Genomic DNA, 25,151 nt, shown 5'->3' on the forward strand with positions numbered 1-25,151 from the left:
TTGTCTCTCCATACCTCAGTCTTTACATCCTGTTCACAGTCTCACTATCCTAGAAAATGTTGAATGGCAGAGAAAACACATCCATCTCCACAGTGAGCAGAAAGGTTCATATACACTCATTTGTTTCCTCCAAAGTAACACTTTCATCTAGTCTTTATTAAAATATCAATTGACTAGAAAAAAATCACTTGTGAAATGCTGACAATGGCTTTTACTCTTTGGGGAAATTTTAGCAGCCTGTAAGAGAAATAACAGTAAGATCCCTTCATATAGACACAAACACAGGTCATGGAGAGCTCATGGAGAAGAAGAATTTGAATGAGTTACTTTCACAGTTTGAAAACCTAATTGCCAAAGAGACTTACAGCAGCCACTGTGAGGATGGCTCCGTGCAAGAAACAACACAAGAGAAACCATTGGAAAAGAATAAAGGAAGGAGGAAAATGAGAAGGAAGGAAAGGACAAACACTAAGAATTGGCACTCCCACCATCAAGCAGGTAAAGGCTGCCAGAATTTTCCATCTGGAGTTCCTCTGCCCCATTGCAAGGCAGCAAGGGCCTGGCTCCAGAGCTGTAGCCAAATGATGGGGGTGACAAAAATGTCAGTGTGATCCTGACAGGACCAGTTCCCAAGGAGGAGAAGGAAGTTTGACAGCAGGGACAGCTCTCCAATTCCCTGTCTCAGGCTTTACAGGCAATCTCAGTCAGTAGCTTGGTCCTGTTAATGAAAACTTCTGTGCATCTGCATTCCCTTAAAGTCACCCTGGTAACTCTGCACCTTCTACCTGCAGTTCTCTCCACACAGCCTTGCCATTCCACCTCCAGAAATATGTATTTTATGGATGAGTCTGGGTATTTTGGAAAGAATGGATGATGGAAAGATGACAGCAAGCAGGAGTTGGGAACCCTTCAGATCTGTCCCACTTCCCAGCTACTGCTGTGACCCCAAGTCATCACACCACTGGCCCATGGGACATGGAAAGCAATAGAAGCTCCTGTAGGGCTTTGGAAAGGACCTTAAAGATTGTCCAGTTCCCACACTCCTTCTCTGGGCAGGGGCACCTTCCACTAAAACAGGTGTTGGCATATTCTTTTTGGCTCTGTCCCCTAATTATTAAAACGGCGCCAAGGCTGTGGCTACATCTCAAGCGTAAATAGTGCACTTGTATACTACACCAATTTATGGAGTGGGTGTCTGTATGATGGATTAGTAAAATTCCACAGCATGTTTTAGGAATCAAACACAGAGCCTTTATCAAAGACATCAGACACATGAAATGTATTATATATTTGCTCTCAGCATAAAAAGCAGATTAAAACATTAATTTTTGGTCTCAGCATGTTTTTGATTCAAGTACATTAACCATCTTTTCTCCTCTGTATGTTTTCAAAAGAATGACTTGTTTATAACAGGTGTAGCCAAGCTGGTGTTGGAAACGGAATATGACCCTTTCTTTTATTAAATATCAAGATCTAGACTTCCCCTGTTGGAAGTACAAGCACTGGATTTATTTATGTCAGAGGAGTGGAACACAAAACTCAGAGCACAATGATTAAAATCCAGCAGTTTCCTTGAGCAGTAATAGCCATCTAACCAGAGCAGCACTAGCTAATCCTCCTAGCACTGGTGGCTTTTTCCTAACCCAGGTCATATGCCTGGAGTCACACACTGGAACTGAATTCTGATCACTAGCACAGGGCAAGACGTTCAGGACAGCTTCCCAGGAGGAAAAGGCTACACTGCTACCAAATCACTGCCCAGGCCCTCCTGCCCCCTCACCCGTGCTTTCCACAAGCCACATCCTGGGTTTATCTGCTCAACAGCAATTCATTCTACAATAAATGCATATTCTATGTGCAGTGCTACAAAATTTTGCAAAGGAAGAATGAACTTCTCAGGTCTCCCACTTGATTCTTGGAAGCCCATTAAGGAATCAAGCAAGATGCCTATGGGGACTTGGAAATGAAAGAACCAAGTATTCTTTACTTAAGTTGTCCAGATCAGCACACACAACTAATATTTGCTGGAGAATCAAGTGATCTTGGTAGCTCATTGGCACCAAAGATTGTATTTTTCTCTGTAAAAATGTCACAAGCTAATTCTTGGTGCAGAAGGGATTGGTCTGAGGGCAGTTTGCACAGCTCTGTCCCCCAGCAGCTGTGCAGTGTTACCATTTTCAAAACTTACCAGCATTGCTATTTAAGGATCTTCCCTGGGCTGCATGATGCAAATGTAGATACAACAAATTCTCCTCTGTAAATGTCAACACACCCAGCAAGCTCTGGTTTCCCATTAACACACAGATGGAGGTTCAGACCAGAGACCAAACATCAGAGTTACCCATGGCAGGAAATTTATTCAGTTTAGATGGAAGCGAAAAAAAATACTGATGCTTTTTTTTTCCTAATTGTATCTCTAGTTTTATGCAACATGATATAAATTTAAGGTCAAGAGAGTAGATGGAGGTTTTGAAAGGAGTTCTGATTTAAATCTCCCAGGAAAGACCGAGGGTGATCATTAATAAATCGTGGCTACCTTGATGTACCCAGAGGAAACTGCTGGGAGGCTGGGGATGGAGGCTGGACAAATTCACCTAGGAGTGCCTGAGGAGTTTGAGATGACTCAGCTGTCAGAGGTGCTGGGAAGCTGAATTCACTGCTCCCACCCGTAGTGGCCTCTAGCTCCACCAGCTGCAGAGCCAGCATCTGCCCACCTCTTACTGCAGACAAAGTGCAGATGTGTGACTCCCTCTCACAACATGCAGGACAAGGATTGGCATCCCTGCTAGCCAGAGTTGGTGTCAGGGCTTCAACTGGATCTGGACATGGTTTGGCACTGGCTTAGCAAGGAAATAGGGGCATCCTTCTAAAGCTGTGCAGGAGAACCCCCTGTTCCTGCCCAGTCTCACACCAGCATATTGTGCTGAGTGCCTTTTCCATTTTCAAGCAAATGAGCACTTTTATAGAACACTTGGTAAGTTCACAAGTTTATAGAACACTTGGTAAGTTCATATTTCATTTTTGCTACCTATTAATTTGTCATCCAGTTCATTCCTCTTGTCTGACAGCACTGGCCACCTCCCTAAAGCAGGTTTTGAACTTCAGGTGTGTCTCAGCCCTCCCACTCTGGTGGGTCTTTCTCCTCTCTAATTCTCCAAATGACTTCCAGAAGCAGGAAAATGGAGAGGATGCAACAACTTTCAAAGTCACCTTCAGGAGCAAAGAATACAGGGCCCAGAATAAACACACATTTAATTTCTTTGCAGCATTGGTGGAGTTCAGAGAATACAGAAGGCAGGATCTGGAAGAAGAGCTACAGCCCCAGAATTTCATCGGCTGTGGACACACATTTACACTTGCTCAGGCTGTGTATGTGAAACCTTGCATGAACAATATATTTGCTATACAGTGTTAACACAGCAAGTGTCAAATGCCAGTGCATGCCCAGAAGCAGCGGCAAACAGAGCTGGGAATCCAAAAACCACACCATGGTAGCTCATGCTCTTGGCCTTGTTCTTCATGCTTCTTTGGTTCTGTATTTGGAATACAAGCAATACAGAACTCGCATTATAGCCTTCGTATCTCCGTTCACAATATCTGTGGATACACAAACCAGAAACAACAAAACCAGATGGGAAGTATTAGCAATCCCTGGAACAGGATGAGACTGCACATGCCAAAGAGAGTCTCCCACATTTCCCCAGTTATAATGTGAACTTGGACAATTGAATTGCAACAGGAAGCAAAATAGGAACTACAGAGGTAGAAACTAATAATTTATTAAATTAACATGAAGAAAAGGGACTTCTGCTGCAGGAAGACAAATAAGGGCAAATAATGCAGAGTAACAAATTCACTAGCAAAGTGCAGAGTAGATAATTTAATAGGGCTTTATATCTTGAGGTTTTTATGATTATTCTGTGTCAGGAATCATAATTTTTTTTGTTGTACACTTTTTTGTTGACACCTTATTTTTTTTGTTGTAATATTTCCATCATGTTTTGCTGCCATTTGATGCATTGTCTTTTATTGGATTTTTGGTTTTGTTTTGTTTCTGTTGTTTGGGTTTTTTTTTTTTCATTTAGTTTTCCGCTTTTTTCTTCTTTGCTATATAAACTGCTGTTTTATTTAAAAATTGCAGTGGAAAAGAGTAATGGATTCAGAGGGGTTTCTGTTCTTCTTATGATACTGTAAATCACTGGGAGAAAGACTAAAAAAAAAACACTAGTAAAAGTAGATCGTTGAAGAGTCTATATAGCATAGCTCTAGCAATGACTCCTAAATAATATTAAATTCACTCACTAGCTGAGGATTTCCCCAGTGAAAGTAAAGGACTTAAGGATGATAGCACCAGTATTTCTTATACTGATCAGCTCTTTGTTTGAGACTGTGCAGAACAGCCAGAGGGGAGGAGGAAAAGCACAGATTTATTTCTTTTTACACAAAAGGTGGATCTCAGCATGGAGACCTGAGACCACACCCATTACTCTGTTAATGTTAACATCAAAAAAGGTCTTTAGCTTTCCAGGTTCCTAGCTCTGTGCAGCACATCAAAAAGCCCACAGTTAGTGAATGCCCAGCATGCAAACTGCTGACATCACCAAAGCAGTAGTGGGAAGAGAGAACAAAAGGAAAAACAAAGGAAGCCCTAAATCCTCTCTTTCCCTCTCCATGTTACCACGTGTTATGTACCCAACACATGTACCCAACCCACTCATAAATAAGTAACAGGGAGCTAGAACTGGAATAATACTTTTTATTTTTAATAAAGATTTTACTTCCTTTTTCAGCAACAAGCTTGTAGAGGAATGCAGGGATTATGTGCCCTGCAAGAGGTCAAACTTTGCAACCACAGTACCACCCATTAATTAACCACATCCCTCCTCCCATCAAGAGCTGTCACCAAATTTTTCTGTGAAGTTTTTTAACTGGAAAACTGGACTCATCCAAATGGAGCTTGTTTGTTTGCTTTTGTGGTGGAGAAAGAAAGAGGAGCATGCATGTACATTGATTCAGTGATGGAAGCATTCCCTTGAATGAAGGAGATCAAGATTCAGCTCCCAAGTCTGAACCAAGCATAACAGCCACTAAAAATATTTCATATTTTTATATGAAAAATATAAACTTTAATATTCAGGAGACTGGCCCACCACTCTTCTGAGTTTGAATAGAGTGATCAGTGTTTCTGATTTTCCAGAGAAATTCTTCAAGGTATCTTCCCACAGAAACAAGCTTGCTTTTAATGCACTGAAAGCTTTTATGAGACAGGAAAATAGCTTTGCCTCCAGCTCAGCTGCTGTAATTTCCCTAGGAGCTGTCACTGGTTTAAATTTTAATAAATACTGAATTACTAAACAGTTTAAATTTAGTGTAAAGTTACTAAACTTATAGCAATTCAACTTTTTTAGTATAGAAGTAATGATTTTTCAAAAAAAAAGGTCTTATATCTCAACAGTTCATTCTGCATGAGAAGATGTAGAGCAGCCATATAATGAAATGTGTCAGTGTCATTTCCAGAACCTGCTTCTTGCAATTACCCAAACTTTTGCTAAGCTGGGAAGTTAGCAATTCTATTCCAGGTAAATGTGCGTGTTATGACTCACCTTCAGAATTCACAGGAAAATTCAGAAGGCCTCCCTCTGCTAGCAGCTCCAGTGCCAGGTTAACATTGTGCAGCTGTTGGAGAGAGACAGATATTAATATAGCTGAAAATATTTTCTAATCAACAGAAGATTTTAAAAAGTATTTCTCTAGTAGCTGAGGATACTGATTCATAAATATGTATTCATATTCCTCTCCTTGGTTTTGATGAAGTGGTCTTCAGAATTTTTACCAATTATCATATAAAATTAGATATAAAATCCATCTCCAGCGAAACATATCCCATGAGGTGGGCAGAAGAATCCCTTTATTTAAAAATAGACCTTGCATGTGAAAGACTTGTGTTAATGAGAAAAACAGGCTAGATTCCTAACTGGATCTAATGGATGCATGGAGTCTATTTCTGGGTATTTTTAAACAATGCCCATATGCTTACCACACTTGGAATAAATGAAAATGGAAAAGTTCTCTATATTTCCTTCAGAATTGCAAAGACTAGGTATAATTGTTAGCTAAAAGTTTTTGCTGTACTTCTAAAGTGTTTATTTACCTTAATAGTAGTGATGATATCCTTAATAACACTCATGAGAAATGAAGCCCACATCTATGAATGAAGACACAGGTTTTTTTCTCATTTTTCCTCACTGCTTTTTCTCTCCCTTTCCCACATAAAAGCAGCATCACAAACATAAGCAGTAGCTGTAATTGATTTTTGAAAGTAATATTCCCTTCTAACAGCTTAAGGGTAGTTGTTTACTTGGCTGGTAATTAGCAAATTCCCTTCCTCTGAATGAACTGACCTGAATGAACTTCAGATTTTTCTCTTCCTGCCTTCCCTGAGCTACTGGGCAATTTATCCTTTGGGAGGCTGCTGTTCCTTGTTATGTTTTGACAATAAGCACAGGAGTCCTCCCTGCATAAGCCAAGCAAAACCCCTGTGCTCTGAAGTGAAGCAACAGATTTATGTTTCACCTGGTTTTCTGGTTTACAAGTAACTGAGGCTGCCTGTTTGGATTCAAGTTTGTTTTCTTCCTTTGATAGTCAGCAGACAGGAGAGTTTAAGACCATGCAGTTCTACACAATTTGCTGATTGATGAGTAAATCAAATGTTTCCTCAGTGAACCAGCACAGGCAAAAAGGGCACATTTCCCTCTCTGTAATACATCTGGGATTTTCAAGGAATGGCAACATGTGCATTTCAAAAAGCATCTTCAGACAGAAATACCAATAATTACCCAAGAAAGAGAAGCCTTGAAAATAAGGTGCTTTGTCCAGCTGTGCATTCTGACTCAAAAAAGCTGGACAGTTTTCTAGAATTTACAACTGGACAGCAGCCAGGACATCTGGGGTGTTTCAGCTCTGGGCCTGTTTTGGCAAGAGAACCAAATTCACTCAGTTTTGACAAGCACACATGCCCTCCATCATCATCATCATCATCATCATCTCATGACTGCACAGATATCGCCCCTAGTTTCAGCCTGAACTATTTTGCGATCATATTCTTTGTCTCAGAGAACACACACTTTTCTACATTCACGAGCACCCAGAGCTGCACTTCTTTACAGTTACTTGTAAGTGCCTTTTATTTTAGCAATCAACACCCCAAAAAACTCTGCAGCAAACCTGCCTATTTGCAATGTTAGATTCTTGCACTTCAAAATTGATCACCTCCTAAATTTCTGTCATGAAATTGTTTTCATTAGAAGGAACCGTAAGGTGGATGCACCACACTGATCCCAACAGTGCATGTGGTTGTCACCATTCCAAGAACAAATGAGATCTTTTAAATCCCAGCAGAGGCTTTAGACTTTACTGCACCAATAAATGTCTAAAATAAGAGGGAGTTAGAAAGCACAGGGGAATTGAAAGACATGTTTTGTATACAAATGACAGCTGAACTATGGTCAATCAATATTTTTAGTTGTCATGCTGCTTTTCATTTGTAATGAGCATCACAGGAGAAGCAAATTGGAAATATCGCTTTGGCAAACTGTTCAACAGCAAGTCCAGTCCTTGGGAGTAACTTTGCTAAAACGAAATTACTACATTTTGTAAATGTAGTACATTTTATGTAAAGAATTATACTGAAGCAGTACCCAACCCCATTCAACTCTTCTCTGATGCCTGTGACAGGCAGGGTAAGAACTAGGAAGTCTGAGCTTTGATTTGTACCAAAATTTTAGGGTTATCTCATTTCTAGAAAGACATCTGTGAGGCTAGAATAGGGCTGAACCAAAAGGAAAATGGTTATTTATGAATTTTTAAATAAGAAAATATTCAGTGGCTTCCTCTGAATAAAGCTAATGGAAATGTTTAAAATTTCTCTCCAACTCAATGGGAACAGACCAAACAATTTTGAAAACTGAGTGGAAGAGAAAGGGAAGAAAAATAACTCTAAGGAAATGCTTTGATTATGTCAGATTAGATGCTTCAAAATAGATTTTCCTTGTTCTTGGACTAAAAAAAACCCCAAGGGAACCAAAAAAACACAACACGTTTTTTCCTAATACTTTAAACAGTTACCAACTGACAGCAATGAAATTTTGACAACATTTGAATCAAGGTGTCAAACAATTGTGCTTTTAAACTTTCTGATTAAAAGCTCCTTGAGAATATTTATTTGTTAATATAGGACCTCTGAGAATTTTCGTTGCAAATAAATATTGCCCAGGGGCATTAACTGTGCCAAGGTTGGGAAAAAGATGAAAGCTTCATCTGTGCGGAGAAGCTGTAATGCAAACTGCCAGAGGAAAGATTTTCTTCTCTGGCAGCTCTCAAGCAAAAAAGATCTGACACACTTCACTTCCAGAGATTTGAGCACAAAACAGGAAAAATAGCTAGAGTTTCAAGATTTTCAGAGCTACTCAGAGACCCAAATGAATAAAAGCCTACCTATACCAGAGACAATCTGAAAATACCTCAAATATCTCAAAATATATCAACAATCCAGACCTGTGGAGGAGGCAGCCCAGCACACACTTCCTTCTGGCTGATGACAGCTCTTACTTTTAAAACACAGATGAAATCTGCCTGGTAGAGGTGGTAAAAGGTGCCAAGCAGGTCTGCCTGAGTATGTTACAGCCCCCAGCCTTGGGAGAGGAAAGGATATAAACTCTCAAGAGCTACCCAAACACAGAAGGGGCCTTCAAAATGTTCTGGTCATGTCTTGATTAAAGTATATTTTTAGGGCAGCATAAAGGAGCTCACAGGGATCCAGTTCTGCTATGCAAGACGTGTCATCCTCTTTGAATCCTGTTTGCAGGACAGACTGGTAGAAGAGAACACACTTCACAGCACACAGAGCCCTGGAATTCACCAGAAGGCTGCAGAAGCATGGCCAATGCCAAACAAGTGCAAGTAACAGGTGTTTGCCTCCCATGAGATGCTAATTTTGAAGAGGACACCAACCTGTTCTGAGATATTTTGACAGCACCGAGTGCCTGTGTTGGCAATGCCCCAGACCCCCCTCCTGCAAACACTGTGGGCATGGGACTTCACACACAGCAGCAGCAGTGCAAGCAAGAGGCAGAACACACAGTTTTATGGCTCAAGCTCTAAATAATTACAGAACAACCTACCATTTCCACGGTGCTGGCTGGAGTCAGGAAGAAATTCCTTAAATTCAGGAAGTAACCCTCTAGTTGTCCAATTAGGAGAAGTAAGATAACCCCATCTGAAAACTAGATAAGAATTACCTGAAAATTATTTGGCTTTAGTAAGCTATTGCAGTAAAAGCCATTCTAGCAATAAAATAATTTAAATGTTACTCAGGCAAGCAGACAGTCTAATGACCCAGCTCCCTCAACCTCTTCCACAGTGAACTTCATATTTAGTTAGATAAGGCTCCAAAATTCATATTTGTGGAAATACAACCTTGTAAAAGGACAGCTGTTAAAACAAACTATTCCAGATAGGAAAACACTTCAGAGGAGCACAAATGCATAAGTATAAATAATAGAAAATTGTGCCTAGTTATGTATGACAAAACACTTGAAAGCCTTCTTTTCTTACAGTTGCCCACTGGAAAAATCCAGAAGAGCACCCTGTTCACCAGAGCGCAGGGTGCTCAGCCCAAATTCTCTTACAATTTCATACACTAAAGAAGCTCTACAGTTAGAGGATGAGACTTTGAAATGTGATGAAAATAAGGCCTTCATACCATGAAGCAAATGCAGCAACAACAATCACTAAATACAGCAATTCACTTGATTTTCATTTTAATGTTCAGGAAACCTTTATTTCCATCCTGACAAAGAGAGCACCCTTAGGAGCTGGGCACACTCTGAAAATTACTCCCTGTAGCATTACAAGGGCAGCATTCAGTACAAAGGCCGTATTCTTGCATTAGTTATTAGCTTCAGAAACTTCAGAGACCAAAGCTTGATAGCTTAATGTAAACCTGGAAATCATTATGTTGCCAAATTTCAAATTTACTGTAATAAAAAGGAGAATTCCTAATGGTGAGAGGAAACACCCAAATGGCTGATGAAACATGGGTACCATGCAGCTTTGAGGACGCTACCTGAGATTCGATGTCTTTGACATTTAATCCTAATTTTCCAACATGCTGGTCAACAAATTGCAGAAGTGCCTAAAGAAAAAAAAAAAAAGAGAAGGAAGGGGGAAAGGAAAAAATAACTTTTTCAGTATTTAAGCTCAGCCTAACAGATTTTGATGTCTACTAGAAAAGTAAATTACCTTTTTTACAGCATGCTGTTTATCTGGAGCACAGCTAAATAATTCATCAAAGGCATCATCTTCTGTATCAAAACAACATTAATTGGTTTCATTTTTAATAACTGAGAGATCAGAGCTTTAGTGTGGCTACAGAAGGGGAAAGGTATTTGCAGCTTGGAATCCAAGGAAGAAAAGAATAGCAGGGAGGCAGAGAAAGATGCTGCTTTTATATTTATCAGAGGACAGGATGACAGGCTTCCCTTCAGCCTGACCATATCAGAGAAAACAATTTACTTCATTCAGCTCTTCATTTTCACCTGCAGAGATTCTGAGTTTGTGCTGCCATCAGTCTGAGCACTGGCTAAATTTCACGTTACTACAGTTTATTTCTTTTCATTTAGTTTTTTTTTTTTACTCGGAACTTCTGGGATAAAATGCAAGGAGCAGAAGAACTGTGTGTTTTACTGCTCTTCTCAAATAGAAATGTCAGTTACACCAAATTTGCAAAAAAAAAACCAGCCTCCTTCCTTCAAAAAACCACAAGCAAGATATGGAGACTCTGCCCTTCCTCTGAAAAGTCAGAGACCTCAAAAATGGCCAGTGCTGCCACCAGTTTTAAGTAGGCAAGAAGCTGGTGCCAGCAGAGCTGTGCCAGAGAACTAGGAGGACTATAAAACTTCCAAGGAAATGAGATCCATCCAAGTCCCACCCTCACCTCCCCTTTCTGCCCAGGTGCAGCAAAAGCAGGATCCATCTCCTCACCCAGCCACAATTCTGGTTCAAGCATGAGCAAAATATTTGAAACACTCTGAGCAAGGAGAGGCATTCTGGCAGCTCAGTTAAATGGAGAAACAGCTTCTACAGCACAGGAAAGCAGAGGCAGCTTTGCTTAAGGGAAATTCCTCCCAAAAGACAGTGACAGAGAAGCCTCCTTTGTGAAAGGGATTCCTCAGGTTTCTCTGTTCTGCCTGTTGGGGGTTGCTGCGGGAGCAATGTCAGGGAACAGGTGGATGCATCAAACAAATCAGAGAGAGCCCTCTTCTGGAACCATGCTTTGGGATTTCTCTCTTTGCTAAGAAAGCTGTATCAAAAATAGAGAGAGAGCATCTTGAAGAGTGAATTGCAGATTTCTCTTCCCAGCAGAATCAGCCCCATTACAAGAAACACGTACTTATGGGTTGGGGGTTTTTTCTTCCTTTTTTTTTTAAAGGGGGGGTGGTTTATTTTTTGGGGTTTTTTTGTTTGGGGCAGGGAGTGAGAGTTGCAGGTTTTTTCACTATTTCAGCCCCCACTATAGAACACTCAGTGGAATAAGTAAGATATTAAATTATATTGTTTGCATCCCTGCAAAGTATGAAAATGCCAAAATAAAGGACACAGCAGAGAATTCAACTAGTTGCCTTGGTTCTCTGAGGGTGCAGTGTGCTCCTTTGCAGCAGGGAAGAGCAGCTCACACTGAAGCCAGAGCAATTCCCAGACCTTCTGCAGGCTTTGGGGACACTTTTCACCCCAAGTATTTCCCAGCCCTCAAAAGCCCTATGGGTGAAAGCTCTGGGGATGTTTGACTGAGCTGCCATCCATGACCCAGTACCAGTGGATTGCAAAATCTCATTTGCAAACTGTGGGAAGGAAAGTACAAAAACCGGTAGCAACGAGAAACATAGTTCTGAAGCCTTTATAAATAGTTCCAACAGTGAATATGGTCCATGCACAAATCCAAGCTGGCATTTTGCCTCCAGACAGGTTTCTTTTTTGGGGTCATCAAGCCACCTTCATGCCCTGTCTCCTCTCCCATCTGTTGCCCGTAGCCCACAGGCAAAGTGACCACCCATTTTCCAAGCTGTATTCTGCTGGTATGAACAGGAATTAACAGAAGACATTTGGAGAAAAACACCAGGAAAAAATCCATTAATCTCCATTAACTTTAGTGGGAGCATACTGATTTTATCATGGGGTAAAAATGGATCAGGACATGGTGTATAAAGGCACATAATGAAACACTGAACTAGGCAATGTCAGCACTTACTTGACTGTGCTTCCATATTCTCTCTGGAAGTACAATAAAAAGCAAGAATTAGAAAAATTATTCAGCAGGGCTGATCTTATTCATCAGCTTTGCTTATCTGCTATCCTGTAAAGCAGGAGATAGAGTTTAAAGTGGCATCAACTTTATGTCAGAGTGACTTTCCAACAGACATTTTAAAGTAGATTGTATATCTGTGTAGGGTCTTGGAAGCATATGAGATTTTAACTGGCCCACACACCAAGAAACATTTATTTTACAAGCTCAATCCTCAATATTCTCTTCCAATAAGCTGCTCATGATATTAGAGCTTGAAGATGTTTTGGCATATAAAAAATGATAGTAGGAAAATCTGTTTCTAGTTCTTAGAATGATGTGCGTGTTTTTTTGGTATATACATGGTATCCCACTAAACTGCTTTAATAATGGCAGTACCTCGAACACTCAGCAAGCTAAAACATTTCTTTCACAGTAAAATAAGAAAAGAACTGCCTCTTTCCCTTTATTTGAAAACAAAACAGTGGCAAATTTAAAGTAGATTTAAATCTTTGTGGCTTCAGCAAATATGCAGTTTAGTTTCACACAGGTAAATTTACAGTACTGGAATTTTATTACTGTATTTGCTGTGAAATTCCATGGCAACAACAAATGCTAAGCTTAAGGAACAATCATGCATATTGTTTTATATATAGAATAAATAAAGGTATTGCACTATAATGCCAAACAGGAAGAGCGGAATCAAAAAAAAAGGGAAGAAATCAGAGAAACAACTCACATACATATACATGCCTGGGCTTACATCTCTTTCATCACCACAATCCCAGCTAATTTTTGTGAGGGGGAACACACCCACAATGTTTCTTTTCTGAGTGACAGTGTAAAAGCCAGATATATCCCCTCTTACTTGTTTTCTGTGATATATTCCACCGCATTTGAGGTCTTTAATCCTCTGGAGGTAGTCTGTTGAAAGGACAATAAACAATGTTTGGTTTGTCACACAAAGACAAGCTTTCATGACCTGTTTGCTGCCTTAAATTATTATCAGAGGGCATTTATTCAATAACTCCAGTACAATTAGTACAGTTACTTTGAGAGATTTCTGCTTCCCTCTGCTCTCTTCAGTTTCAAACAGGAAATCTCTTACTTCCCAATCAGAAGAAGTCCTTGGTGTTTGCTTCTCTTCCATTTCATGCAGTGAAAAACATTCTGTGTTCACATACACTGGTGGTGCTAATTTTTTGCAATTATAAATTGTAAATAAATACAAAATAAATAAATATTATAAAATAAAATATAATCATAAAATAAATAAATATATAATAAATAAATCTTCTCCTACAGTCTCAGAATTGACTTTAAGAAACAAAATAGAGGAAGAAAACATGTAGATATCTGCTTGTAGAGAAAAACACCAAAATGTGACCCTTACAGAAGGGGAGTAAAAACTCCCTAAAAAAAGAAATATTCAGCATTAAAAAAACCTTCATCATTTATGAATACAATCTTCTATGTTAAAATATTTAGAGACAGTAACAGCAGAATTTCTTCATTTTCTTCTTTACAGAGATCAACATCTGCTTTCAGTTTGGACAATTCCCTTGTTTGGTGAGGAAGAAAAACAGCATAGTGCTTTTCCCCTTTTAAAGACAGAGTATCCAAACTGAATACTTAATCTAATCCAACAAACTCAGAAACTGAAAAGTGTGGTTCACAGAAAATACCACTATCTCTTTCCCAGCTGAACATTTCTCTCATTCTAAGCAGGTTAGCCTTGTGAAAGGACTTTAGGATCTACTGTAACAAATACAAATCAAACTACAAATACCTCGATGGTGATTGTCTCCACTTGAACATTTGGAGGCAGAGCCAGGGTGGGTTCAAAGTGCTTTGCTATTGCAACCAGAAGATGCAGTGTGCTCAGTAAGTCTTTTGCCAAGATAGCTATAACGGAAGAAAACAATGCTCAGTGTGCAAAGCATGTGAACTTCCCTGTAACATAAGAATTCTCCCTGTGCACAGAACCCCCTAGTCATGGAGGGCTATAACACTGGTGGAACACCAGATTGGGGTTTGTATAACATCAAAATTTAGCAATAGCACAGCTTAAAAGAGCGACATACAGGGATGTTGAGGGCTCTTAAGTGATCCACAAGCCACACACTTAGAAGAGGCAGACCCAAGTGGACTCAGATATTTCTGTCTCACTTTTGATTCAACTAGTAATTGAAAACAGGTTGTTTAATTACTGTTCTGGCAGCATGTTGCCTCACAGCATCCATATAGCACAAGAAGCCTGTGATGGATAATTTTGTTCGATTTCACTTCTGCACCTACATTCCACACTCCATTTCAGCTGACTTTCTTCCAGTTGCAAACACTTGGCCACAACTTCCAGAATCACAGAGAGTTTCTGTCGCTGTTTTTTTTCTGTTAATGCAATCTTCTCAACATCCAGCTTGAGAGATCCTACGTTTTCTTTTACAGAGGATCCATAGGAAGAAGAAGGATGTATTTTAACATCATTGTAAGGAAAAAGAAAATAATTAGAAACATAAAATGACAGCAGAGCACACAAAGTCTTGTTTTGAATGTTCAATATAATTTAAGAGCTCTGCAAAAGGGAGAGGACTCAAGTCACTCCTTGTAGTGTTATCCCCCAGCCCTAGCTCTTTCCATTTCTTCTACAGAAATCCAAGGAGTGAATCTTTCCTGTAGATAATACACAAAGTTGGTATCAACTCATATATAGAAGAAATCCAAATTCATTGCTCAGGCAAGTAAACTATGAAAAATCAGCCAGTCCTGCTCATGCTGCTGCTCTCAGCCTTCATGAAAAGGAAATAGATGTAAAAGATGTCCCCAAGGAGAGTGAAAAGTGTAAGAAAAATATATTAGGGACAGGAGAGATGGAGAAATAGAAATAGGTAACAGGCTGCTCCAGGGGATCACATCTTTATACAAACACTACATAATGCCAAAAGCCTCTTAGATTTTTACCAGTTCCAGAACAATTCTTTGGACTCAGAGCTTTAAATATTTCTTTTCTTTTCTTTTTTTAAGGCAAAAAAACATATACTACAGTGCTGATTCCATCCAGTGTTTCTGATAGCACCACAAGCCACCTTTGTGTTCCTGGTTTATGTTCCTGGTTTGTGTTCCTCCTTCATTTCAGAAGCACGGAATTTTACACTTCATAGTTAACCTTTTCATTATCTCAACTAGCCGATATTAAGAATTTCTTAGAAGTAAAATAACCATGTGAAACAATAGTGGGATTTTGTTCAGAATTGTGATTATCACAGCTGGCCCCCAGTGCAGTGAGAAGAGATGACAGGTCCCTGCTACTGTGATTCCTGAGGTTTATTCTCTGCTTGGAAAGTTCCTCCATGAGATGTCTGCAAGAACTAAACTCAAAGGAGCAGCTCACCCAGGAGATGATGAAGTACCAGCCCATCATACAGGTCTTCCTCCAGACTTTTAACTACTATGTGTTCCTCTTTCAGAGTTCTGTTGATCCACTCAGTCAAGAACTGCAGGGGAAAACAAAGCAATTATAATCCTGCTGTTCAGGCAGCACAGCACTTGGTTATATATTCTTTTTCACCTCTCTCTTCAGTCCCTTATCTCAGATCTCGGTTTGCTTTCAATCTCCACTTCCTTTGTGCTTTTTGGTTGTTTTCTAAAGGGTTAATTTTTCCTAATTATCAAGTGAGACAGACATCTTGCTACTTATATTCCAAGGAATTATGTTATACATCTCGGGAAAGAGACCCTCTTCCCACTTCCACCAGGGAAAAGGCTGCACAGTGCACTTCCCATCCCCTGCCTTCACCCCACACCACAGAATTCACACAAATTCAACTGCCAGTAAGAAAACTGTAAGAAAAGAGGCTTGGCTCATTCTGTGGGTAGTTTCTTGTACTCATCCACACTATTAGCACTCCTCCTTCTCATCTCCTGGTTTTGTTTTCTTTTTCTTTCTGCAATATTTCTGCACTCAATCCCCAAATACCTCCTTGGAACTTTCTTATGTGGCAGTCCTCCCACTGGCCTTCCAATATCCCTCCTGCCTTTGCAAGGGGGAAGCTGCTCAGGAAGCCAAGGTCTGGCTACAAAAGGAGAGGAACCACATGTGCTCCTAGGTGGAAGAACAAAGCAGTTCCTCAGTGCTTCTCCAAGCATGTGTTTTATTCATGTGTGTTGACGGAAAGGGAATATGACCTGGTGAAGCAGAACAGAAAAGCAGTACCGCCAGCTGGCTGCCAACATGAAGATCCCTCTTGTAAGAGGGAAGGGTAGTGCTTTTATTGTTGTGATTGTTATGAGTGAGTGTCAATCCTTCTCACTTGCTGTAAACAGAGGAGAAAATTCATACCAGATTCCTGTAAGCTTGCCAACATTAACAAAAATGTAAGAAGGGTTTGAAAAGAAAAGTCTCTGGGAAGCTTGAAACTGCACAAGAAATAAAAAAGCCTGAACTGGGAAGCTGTCAAACTGTAAAATGCACCTCAGCTAAGAAGTAACAAGAGCAGAAAGCTGTGGTCTTCAGCTGATGCTTGGTAACACTTTGGATGTGCAAGGGGTAGAGCAGAACTCCAAACACAAGAGTCCAGCCAGAGGGAAGTCAGAAAAGCAGCAAGCACTGCTGAGCACCCCTATGGTATCCCTCCTTTGCTCTCCCAGCTCAACACATCCTGCATCCCTCCTTTGCTCACCCAGCTACATGCACAGCCTGCAGCTCACACAGTTCTGCTTTCTGCCCAGTTGTGGGGGCCCACTCAGCTGCAGAGCAGAGCCTCATGTCTACAAATGAGCAAACAGGGAAAGTAGAAAAGGAATGCTTTGACAAGTTTGCTGCTGGCTTCTGAGTGTAACCATCTTCTAATTTACATGCAGCTGGGTATTTATAGCAACTACAGGGAGCCATTTAGTATTTCTCAGTTCTCCAAAGCTGCCTCAAAATGAAAATGCAGTGAAAGTCTCTCCCCCCAGTGAATTTATTTACTTCCCTTGTTCTTCCCTTGAAAATTCCTCCCTTTCCCTGTCTCCATCCCAAATGTTTCTCTAGAGAAGCCATCAAATCTTTAGATTAAGAAGGCAATCAAGGGGCACTGATGGGAACCCAGAGGACTTTGTCTCCCTCAGGACACAATTTCCATCTCCTCATCACCCCAAGAAAAGATATCAGACAGTGATGAACATCATTTCGGGAATCTCTGACAGGAAGTGAATTAAGCACTGAAGCTCACAGAATTTTCATAACTGAGGAAAACTCTTCATTTTTGGCAATCTCAAAATAACAAATCCAGTCTTTCTGTAGACAATATAATTGCATTTTGCAGCATCACTTTTCAGACTTTCCCTTTGGTATAACAACATCATGAAAACCTGACACAAAATCTTTTTGATCAAATGTGCATGAATACCTAATATAGAAACACACCTCCCTACATGTTTATAAATGATACAAAATACAAACAATAGCACATATCTTAAGCTGCTTTTCATAATATTTATAACAATTTCAGCACCTCTATAATGCAAGGATTGCTGGTCTCATAAGACACATGCCACTTTTCTTCCAGGAAGTTTCATTACGTGGACTGTGCCATTAGAGAAATTGAAATAATGATTGAACACACTGGGGAGACTTTCAAAATTAGATGGAAATAAAGCACTTGCCTGTGGAATGGGACTGATCCTTCACAATTACCACACAAGAGCCTGAAAACTTTCATCCTGATTTCCTGGTGACTTGCATACTCTTCAGCCCATCCCCCTCTGCTCTCTTCTAACCTTGCCAGCTGAGCCAGCTGCTGGTGAAGGCTTGCTGCAAATCAGTAGAGCACTCCTAAAAGTTACCATGGGATCAGTGCAGCAAACCTGCACTGTATCACTCTTTAGACACAGCAAATGCTGACATGGGTCTGCTTGAGGTTCCAAGATTCCCAAGAATCCCTGGATTCTTGTAGCTATTACCTTACCATCACAATGAAAGAGCAACTGGGTGCTTCTGGTGTGGCTCGCCCACACAGCCCAGGTTAGGATAGGTGTCACATCAGAAGCCACTCAGGTTTGTATCTGCATTCCACACCCAGCAGTGCTCACTGCATTGGAAGCATGATCCTGTATGGTCCCAGCCACCCTCATACTGTGCTGAAACAAAAGTTCTGCTTCCTTTGTTTGAAGCCCAAAAGCAGAGCTCATTCTCATCTGTAGAGTGGGGGACTGGAGTCAGAGGGCTGGGCAATTTACAGGGCTGAAAGAGGTTAAAGAACCAGGTTCTGTTTGCTTAAGTACAACTTGAAGTGAGGGTTAAACAATGCAGTAAAAGAAGTGGTACCAGTTTCAATTCTTCCAGTTTGGGGTTTTTGCCTGGGGTCGGTTTTATGAGTTTCCTCTTCTCCCCTGTGGAAGGAAGCAAACAAGATCCATCACAGTTATCAGATATGACTAAAGCAAGTGTGCAGCTAAATCTGCTATCAGTTTGATATTCCCAATATGGCTAATTGCCTGATATAGAAACATTTATTTTTCAATTTAGCTAATTCCTTATGAGCAAGAAACTGGTATAGCAGACTACTAAGCCTGCTGTTGGAAATTATGATTCAGTATACTTCAAATGAGTAAGATCTAGATGGACAGTTATAGAAAGAGGAAAACACACTTGGTCAGATCCACATGTGTGAAACTTAAATTTCACTTAAAGAACTAACTGGACTTCATGTTGCTTCTTCATGATCTGCCCCCAAAGAGTCAGCAGCCAAGTTACACACAGAGAGCTTACTAATGTCTGAAACAGCCATGAGATCACTGCTGAATATATACAATTAATTTGTACAGCACATTTTCTGTTTGGCCCTTCAGGTGGTTCTTTGGGCCTTTTTTCTGTCCTGGTTCATAAAGCACATACCTTTAGCGATGACATCCTCAGCTAGGAATCGATCGAGTGTAGAAGGCTGTGTAAATGCATTTAAAAAGTCTGGATCCATTGTCTTTAATCACTCCTAGTAAACTAGTAAAAAAACATTGGGGGGAAGGGAATATGAATAATGAATAACAAAAAGATCAAAATTAGTGCTAAGAAAACAAATCAACTGAAAGGGAGTTTTGATCATTTACTATTTCATCACTAGCTGCTTTTAAAAAAAAATCTGAAAATATATTTAAATGTGTGCAAAGAAAAGAATTAAAAACATTTTTCTTTTTTTTTTTTTGTATTAATCTCAAAATGTAGGAAAAAAAAGACCTGAAGACCTGAACTAAAACTTGTTTTAATCACATCTAATTGTATTTTCCCTGTATTAGGTAAGTAAAATCATATTTCAACCAAAGTGAAAAACAAGCTTTCAGTCCCTAGGTATTCATGGATATCTGCTAGAAAATTTAAAAATTACCAGTACTTAAGGACCATTAAATCAAGAACCCAGTAGTTAAATTACTAAGACAAGTTACAAAATATAAGCAGCTTCCTTTATTGGACCAGCTGGTACAGATTTGGGGAGACAAGGACAGTTATTGGCATCTGAATAGTCTCTCTTATAAATTCTAATACAGAGTCATAGAATCAATTAAATTGGAAAAAACCTCTGAGATCATTGAGTTCCAACTCCTCACCCACCGCTAAATTCTGTTCCCAAGTGCCACATCTGCTTTGCTTTTGTAGCTTTCCAGGGATGGTGACTCCAACACTTCCCTGGGCAGCCCCTTCCAGTGCCTGAGTGCCCTTTCAGTGCAAAACTTTTCCCTCATGTCCAACCTCTCATCCCATCCCTTGTTCCCTGGGAGCAGAGCCCAATCCCCCTCAGCTGTCCCCTCCTGTCAGGAGTTGTGCAGAGCCAGAAGGTCCCCCCTGAGCCTCCTTTTCTCCAGTCTGAGCCGCCCCCCCCCACTGCTCCAGCCCCTTCCCCAGCTCCGTTCCCTTCTCTGGACACACTCCAGCCCCTCAATGTCTTTCTATTCCTGAGGTTCCCAGAACTGCCCCAGGATCTGAGGTGTGGCCCCAGCAGTGCCAGCCCAGGGGACAGTCACTGTCCTGGCCCTGCTGCCACACCAGGGCTGGCACAGCTCAGGTGCCATTGGCCTCCTGCCCCCTGGGCACCCCTGGGCTCCTGTCCAGTGCTGTCCCCAGCACCCCCAGGGCCTTTCCCAGCTTTCCAGCCCCTCTGCCCCAGCCTGGAGCTGCAGGGGGTTGGTGTGACCCAAGGCAGGAGCGGGCCCTTGGCCTTGTGGAATCTCAGACCACTGGCCTGGGCCCATGGATCCAGCCTGTCCAGATCCCTCTGCAGAGCTTCCTGCTCTCCAGCAGCTCCACACTCCCTCCCAGCTGGGTGCTGTCCATAAACTGACTGGGTGTGGCCTCGATTCCCTTGTCCAGATCATCAATGAAGACATTAAACAGGACTAGCCCCAGTGCTGAACCATGGGGACTCCTTGGGACTGGTCACCATCTGGATTTGACTCCATTCCCCACTGCTCTCTGGGCCCAGCCTTCCAGACATGCAAGAAGCAAAATGGTTCTTCATCATAAACTAAATGCACACTGATTTAAGTGCCAGAAATCAGAACTACAAACTGCAACCATACTGTGGCCTGCAGAGGTGCAAGAAATTACAGGAGAATGAGGGCTCTGGACACTTAGAACAGACTATGGTTCCAGCACAGGATGAGTAAGTGAACTCATCCTTCCCAACAGTCCAAAAATCTCTGGAAGTCAGAGCAGAGCAGATGTCATGACCAGACTTTTGCTGCTGGGCCACTACAGGAGAGGGGATGCTGACTGGTTTTGTGCTTTTTTCTAACAGAAAATTACATGCTTCAGAGATTCTTGCAGGAGAGTTCTTCCATTCCCTACCTGGGGTGCCCACATTGAGAGCCCTGTTTCTTAACTCTTCCTGTGAAATGAGTGGGAATGGCACTTTTAAAAACAATCCAGAGCATTTAAATGAGTGACTAGTCCTAGTTTTAAGAATGGAGTTACCTCCATTCTGTTACCCGAGACAGCCCTGGCTGGTGCTGCAGGTGCCTGAAGTAAGGTTCTCCCACCATCCAGAACAAGGTACCTGCTGAAAATGCTGTGGCACAGAACATCTCCAAAGTGACATTCCCCTGCTTGATAGCTTTATACACCAAACAGCACAGTGCTGCTCTGAAGGCTTTCACCTATTTCTTACAGGCTTTGGTCAGTACATGATGAACATGTGTTTTAACACAGATTTTGCCAAAGCTGAGAGAATATCCATAGAAAATAGTAATGGATGCTTTTACACATCAATCTGGCAAAACAAATTGGTACAAAATTGCCAGCAAGGCACTAGGAGAAAGGGTCACAAGAGAATTCATTTCATTATGGTGGCAGCAAAACTGAATGCTATCTGTAAAAAGGTGCTTGTTAAAAAAAAGATGGGAGAAATTGAATGATGTTGTGCCTGAGGAACAACTGAACTGTGTGAGATAAGACTGCCCAGATGAATTTAACTGAGAGAAGTTAATTAACAGAGAGCAACCCTAAGGACAGCTTGTTTTTAAATTAGGTTTCTGACAGGAGTGATGCCTTGGGGATGTCCAGCTTATAACAGAAATGGTCTGTGTAAACCACAACTTACTCTCACTCAGCTTTGCAATATTCCATTTGTGTACCTTCTACTTCCTTCAACTATCAAAGTGGTGTGTGCTGCCTGCCACACCCCTGGGCCCTTTTTGGCCAAGGATCCTGAACATCAGAAGCCACTCTAAAAACTGGAAACCTGTAAGGAAAGGCCTGGAATTCAGAATTTGTAATAAGGTAGCATAATACCCTTTAGGGCCTCAGTCCTGTGTGACAGTCAGAGTTAAAATTGCTACCCTGGGTAAGATTAACTTGCCTGGGTGTCCAGTCCCCCCCTTTCAGTACCTTAGGGGAAAAAAACAGAACCCCAAGATCTATAAGCAGTGTAAGGATATAGACACTTCCCCTGCAGTGTCCCCATTAACAGTCTGCAGTTCAGCCTTCCTAAAGCAAAGCAGGTCACTAGGAGCTGTCAACACATTTACTCCTCATGAACTCCCTGCTCACCCCTTGAACATGTCTGTCTCTCTCAGCCCTCAGCAGCGAGGAGTGCAGTGTGGCCCTACATCACCTGAAGCCCCATCTCTTGTTTCTTGCTCTGACCCACCAGCTGTCCCTGAAGGCAAAGGCCAACTGATCCACAATTTCACATTACTGTGTTAATGCTCCATGTCACTCCTGCCCTACAAATCCAAAGCCTCCCTGTCCATCTCTTTCCAAAACTGAGCTAAGACAGCCAACAGCTGCCCTTCCCTGGAAAACCAGCTGCTCATCCTCAGTGCTCTTTTCTGAGCTTCCTCCAGCATGATCACAGCCTTTTGGATGTGCTAGGAACCAGATCTGCCCAGATTTAGAAGGGTGCACTGCAGCATTCACAGTGGTCTCTGCTCCTCTCCTCCTAAGTCCTGTTTGCTTTTTTCATCACTGCTGACCCTTTATTGGGAGTTATCTATTAGATCTCCAAGATCTTCTTCCTACACAGCAACACACCATTGAGAACCCATCATTTCTTGTATTTCAGCTCACATTTATCAGTATTGATTTCCCACAGCATTTCAGAGCCTGAGAACTGCAGTTCTCCAGCATTTAATAGACCCATTGCTTATTACTCATAATTAGCATTCACGAGCAGCCCTTCATGTGGCTGTGCAGCATATTGGTGAGGCTTGGTCCCAGGCAACAGCCTTTCAGAGAATAACATACTGCAGGAAGAACACAAAATGGAACATGTCAGGGCTGGGACACCTCCTTGGGTGAGCTGTTTAATGAAAAACAGGAAAGGTCAGAAGAGTTGGTTCTCACATGCAAATTTCCATATTTGCTGCAACCAGCACCTGACACCCATCAGTTAAATTCGCTGCTCAGAGGCTGACATGCTGGTTTTGCAGCCCACATCCTCCTGCACAAGTTTTTTTATCAGTACTTGGAATACATAGTAAGAGACAACTGCTTGAATACTGACTGTACAGGCATTTCATTATGACATCTTTAAATAAAATAGCTGCTTAATTATGGACTATTCAAAGGAAATAGCAGTCTCTGAATAAAATGCTCATTCTCTGAGAATGACATGGATATACAGGATTTCCTTTAAACCCAAGGGGTGTTTGATTTCTTGTGTGCCACCTGCAGTGGCTGCCAAGAAGGGAATTGTTCTTAGGTCAGGAGCTAGGCTATTGTACAAACTTGCAATGTCACAACTACTGATAAACAGCTAATTCTCAGGCTGGGTCAGAGCTTACTTTTCCTGCATGAGTCTTCACAGGGTCTGGCTCCCAGATATCCCCAAGGCACCACACAAAGCACTAATGGGGGTCTCTGGCTTATAAATCAGCTGTAGAATATTCACAAGACATTTTCCAATCCTACCAAACTCTTTCACTTGTTTCATTTCATGTTTGAAAAGACAAAAGCCCTACTCTGCCTACCTCAAATAAGTAGATCACAAAAAGAAAGAGAAAAAAAAACCAAATGGGAATGTTAATAGTAATATTTCCACCTTTGGGAAACCAGAATTAAAAAATAAGAGGGAAAGAGAATGCACATTGTGAACACAGTTTAAAGTGTAGTATAGTACCCTGTATAGTATCTTTTCAGGAGCCATCTTTGCTCATAAGCATCAGAACAGATGTTATCTTAGTAAGAACAATCCACAGAGAGGCAGAAAATCTTCCAGTTAAGAACACTAACTATGAAAAAAGTACCCAAAGGAGCCCCGTTTTCCAGACTTACTATTCTGTCCTTCAGTAACTCTCCAGAAGCTCTTCCAAGACCTTATCCCACCAGGAACAACACAATTTCTGGGTGAGAATGCTGAGCCCAGGCTTGGAGGTCTCCCATGCAGGGCAGCACAAAGCACACAAAGGAGAAGTTGTGCCCTAGTGCTCGGCTCTTAAAAACGAAACCATGGTCCCATCCGGAACTTAATTGTGTGCTGGTCCCTGCTGCAGAGACTGAAATAAACAGGAGCACAAGTGCAGGAAACATGCAGCCCTGCAACTCCTGAAGCACCAGAAAGCATTAAAAAGATATGATTGTTCTTGGATGGCACTGCCCAGCATGACCGGGCTGCTCTGCCTCTGGGGTGACTCAGAGAGCACTTATGCTTTGTATATAATAAAAAACTAGAAAAGAGCAGACAAGAGCATGTTCCAATACACCTTTTTCTCATGCTCCTTTGAGTATTTTATAAAGCAGAACAGCACCACTCTACCTACCCAGCAGATGGAGAAACCTAGAAAATTAATTTATTTATCCTTAGAGAGGAAGTTAGCCACAGCAGTGCCAAAAACTCTGGTATGAGACATGAGTTATCTCCAGCAGGCAGTGCTGCTGCTCTTCCTCCCCCTTTTACATTGCTGATTAAAGAGGAAGAGCTCCCTACAGAAACCACTTTCCCTAGACATTTCCTTCAGGTGTGAGTTGCATTTATTAACACACCTATTTTCCTCCAAAACCTGATGTAGTGACCAGTGCATGGAGTATCCAGACTTCTGTAGAACAGCAGGAGTCAATCCTGTATGAGCTGCATTTGATTTCATGCCTATGATGCCTAAAGATTTTTTGCTTTTTATACATTTTTCATGTATTTGTAGTTTTGCAGATAACTGCTAATACATGGTTATATAGTTCCTGGGATATTCCTACCCTTGCTCTTAGGTTGAGTAATAAGCAATCCCTTTTAACATTGCTGAAATTCTGTTGAGTCTTATTCTCAAGAAGAGAGCCTCTAACAAGGACATTTTGTTTTGCAACCAGAATCTGAAGAGACATCACAAGAAAATAGGGCACGGAAGTCCCTGG

At 41.2% G+C, this 25,151-nt stretch overlaps 1 protein-coding gene across 1 annotated transcript; it reads right to left on the minus strand.

Moving 5' to 3' along the window:
* Positions 1 to 1,412: 1,412 nt before the first annotated feature.
* PARVG (parvin gamma) lies at positions 1,413 to 24,431 on the minus strand. The gene is made up of 13 exons (XM_039721125.1): positions 24,081 to 24,431; positions 19,215 to 19,316; positions 18,645 to 18,709; positions 15,729 to 15,831; positions 14,636 to 14,776; positions 14,127 to 14,242; positions 13,206 to 13,261; positions 12,305 to 12,327; positions 10,300 to 10,361; positions 10,124 to 10,192; positions 9,180 to 9,281; positions 5,604 to 5,676; positions 1,413 to 3,597 (listed from the first exon to the last, which is right to left on the minus strand). The coding sequence occupies exons 2-13, from the start codon at positions 19,291 to 19,293 to the stop codon at positions 3,518 to 3,520; spliced, it is 969 nt and encodes a 322-aa protein (XP_039577059.1). The 5' UTR covers positions 19,294 to 19,316; positions 24,081 to 24,431; the 3' UTR covers positions 1,413 to 3,517.
* Positions 24,432 to 25,151: the final 720 nt, after the last annotated feature.

Source organism: Passer montanus, unplaced genomic scaffold (assembly GCF_014805655.1).
Source record: "Passer montanus isolate IOZ18808 unplaced genomic scaffold, ASM1480565v1 scaffold106, whole genome shotgun sequence".
Taxonomy (NCBI): domain Eukaryota; kingdom Metazoa; phylum Chordata; class Aves; order Passeriformes; family Passeridae; genus Passer; species Passer montanus.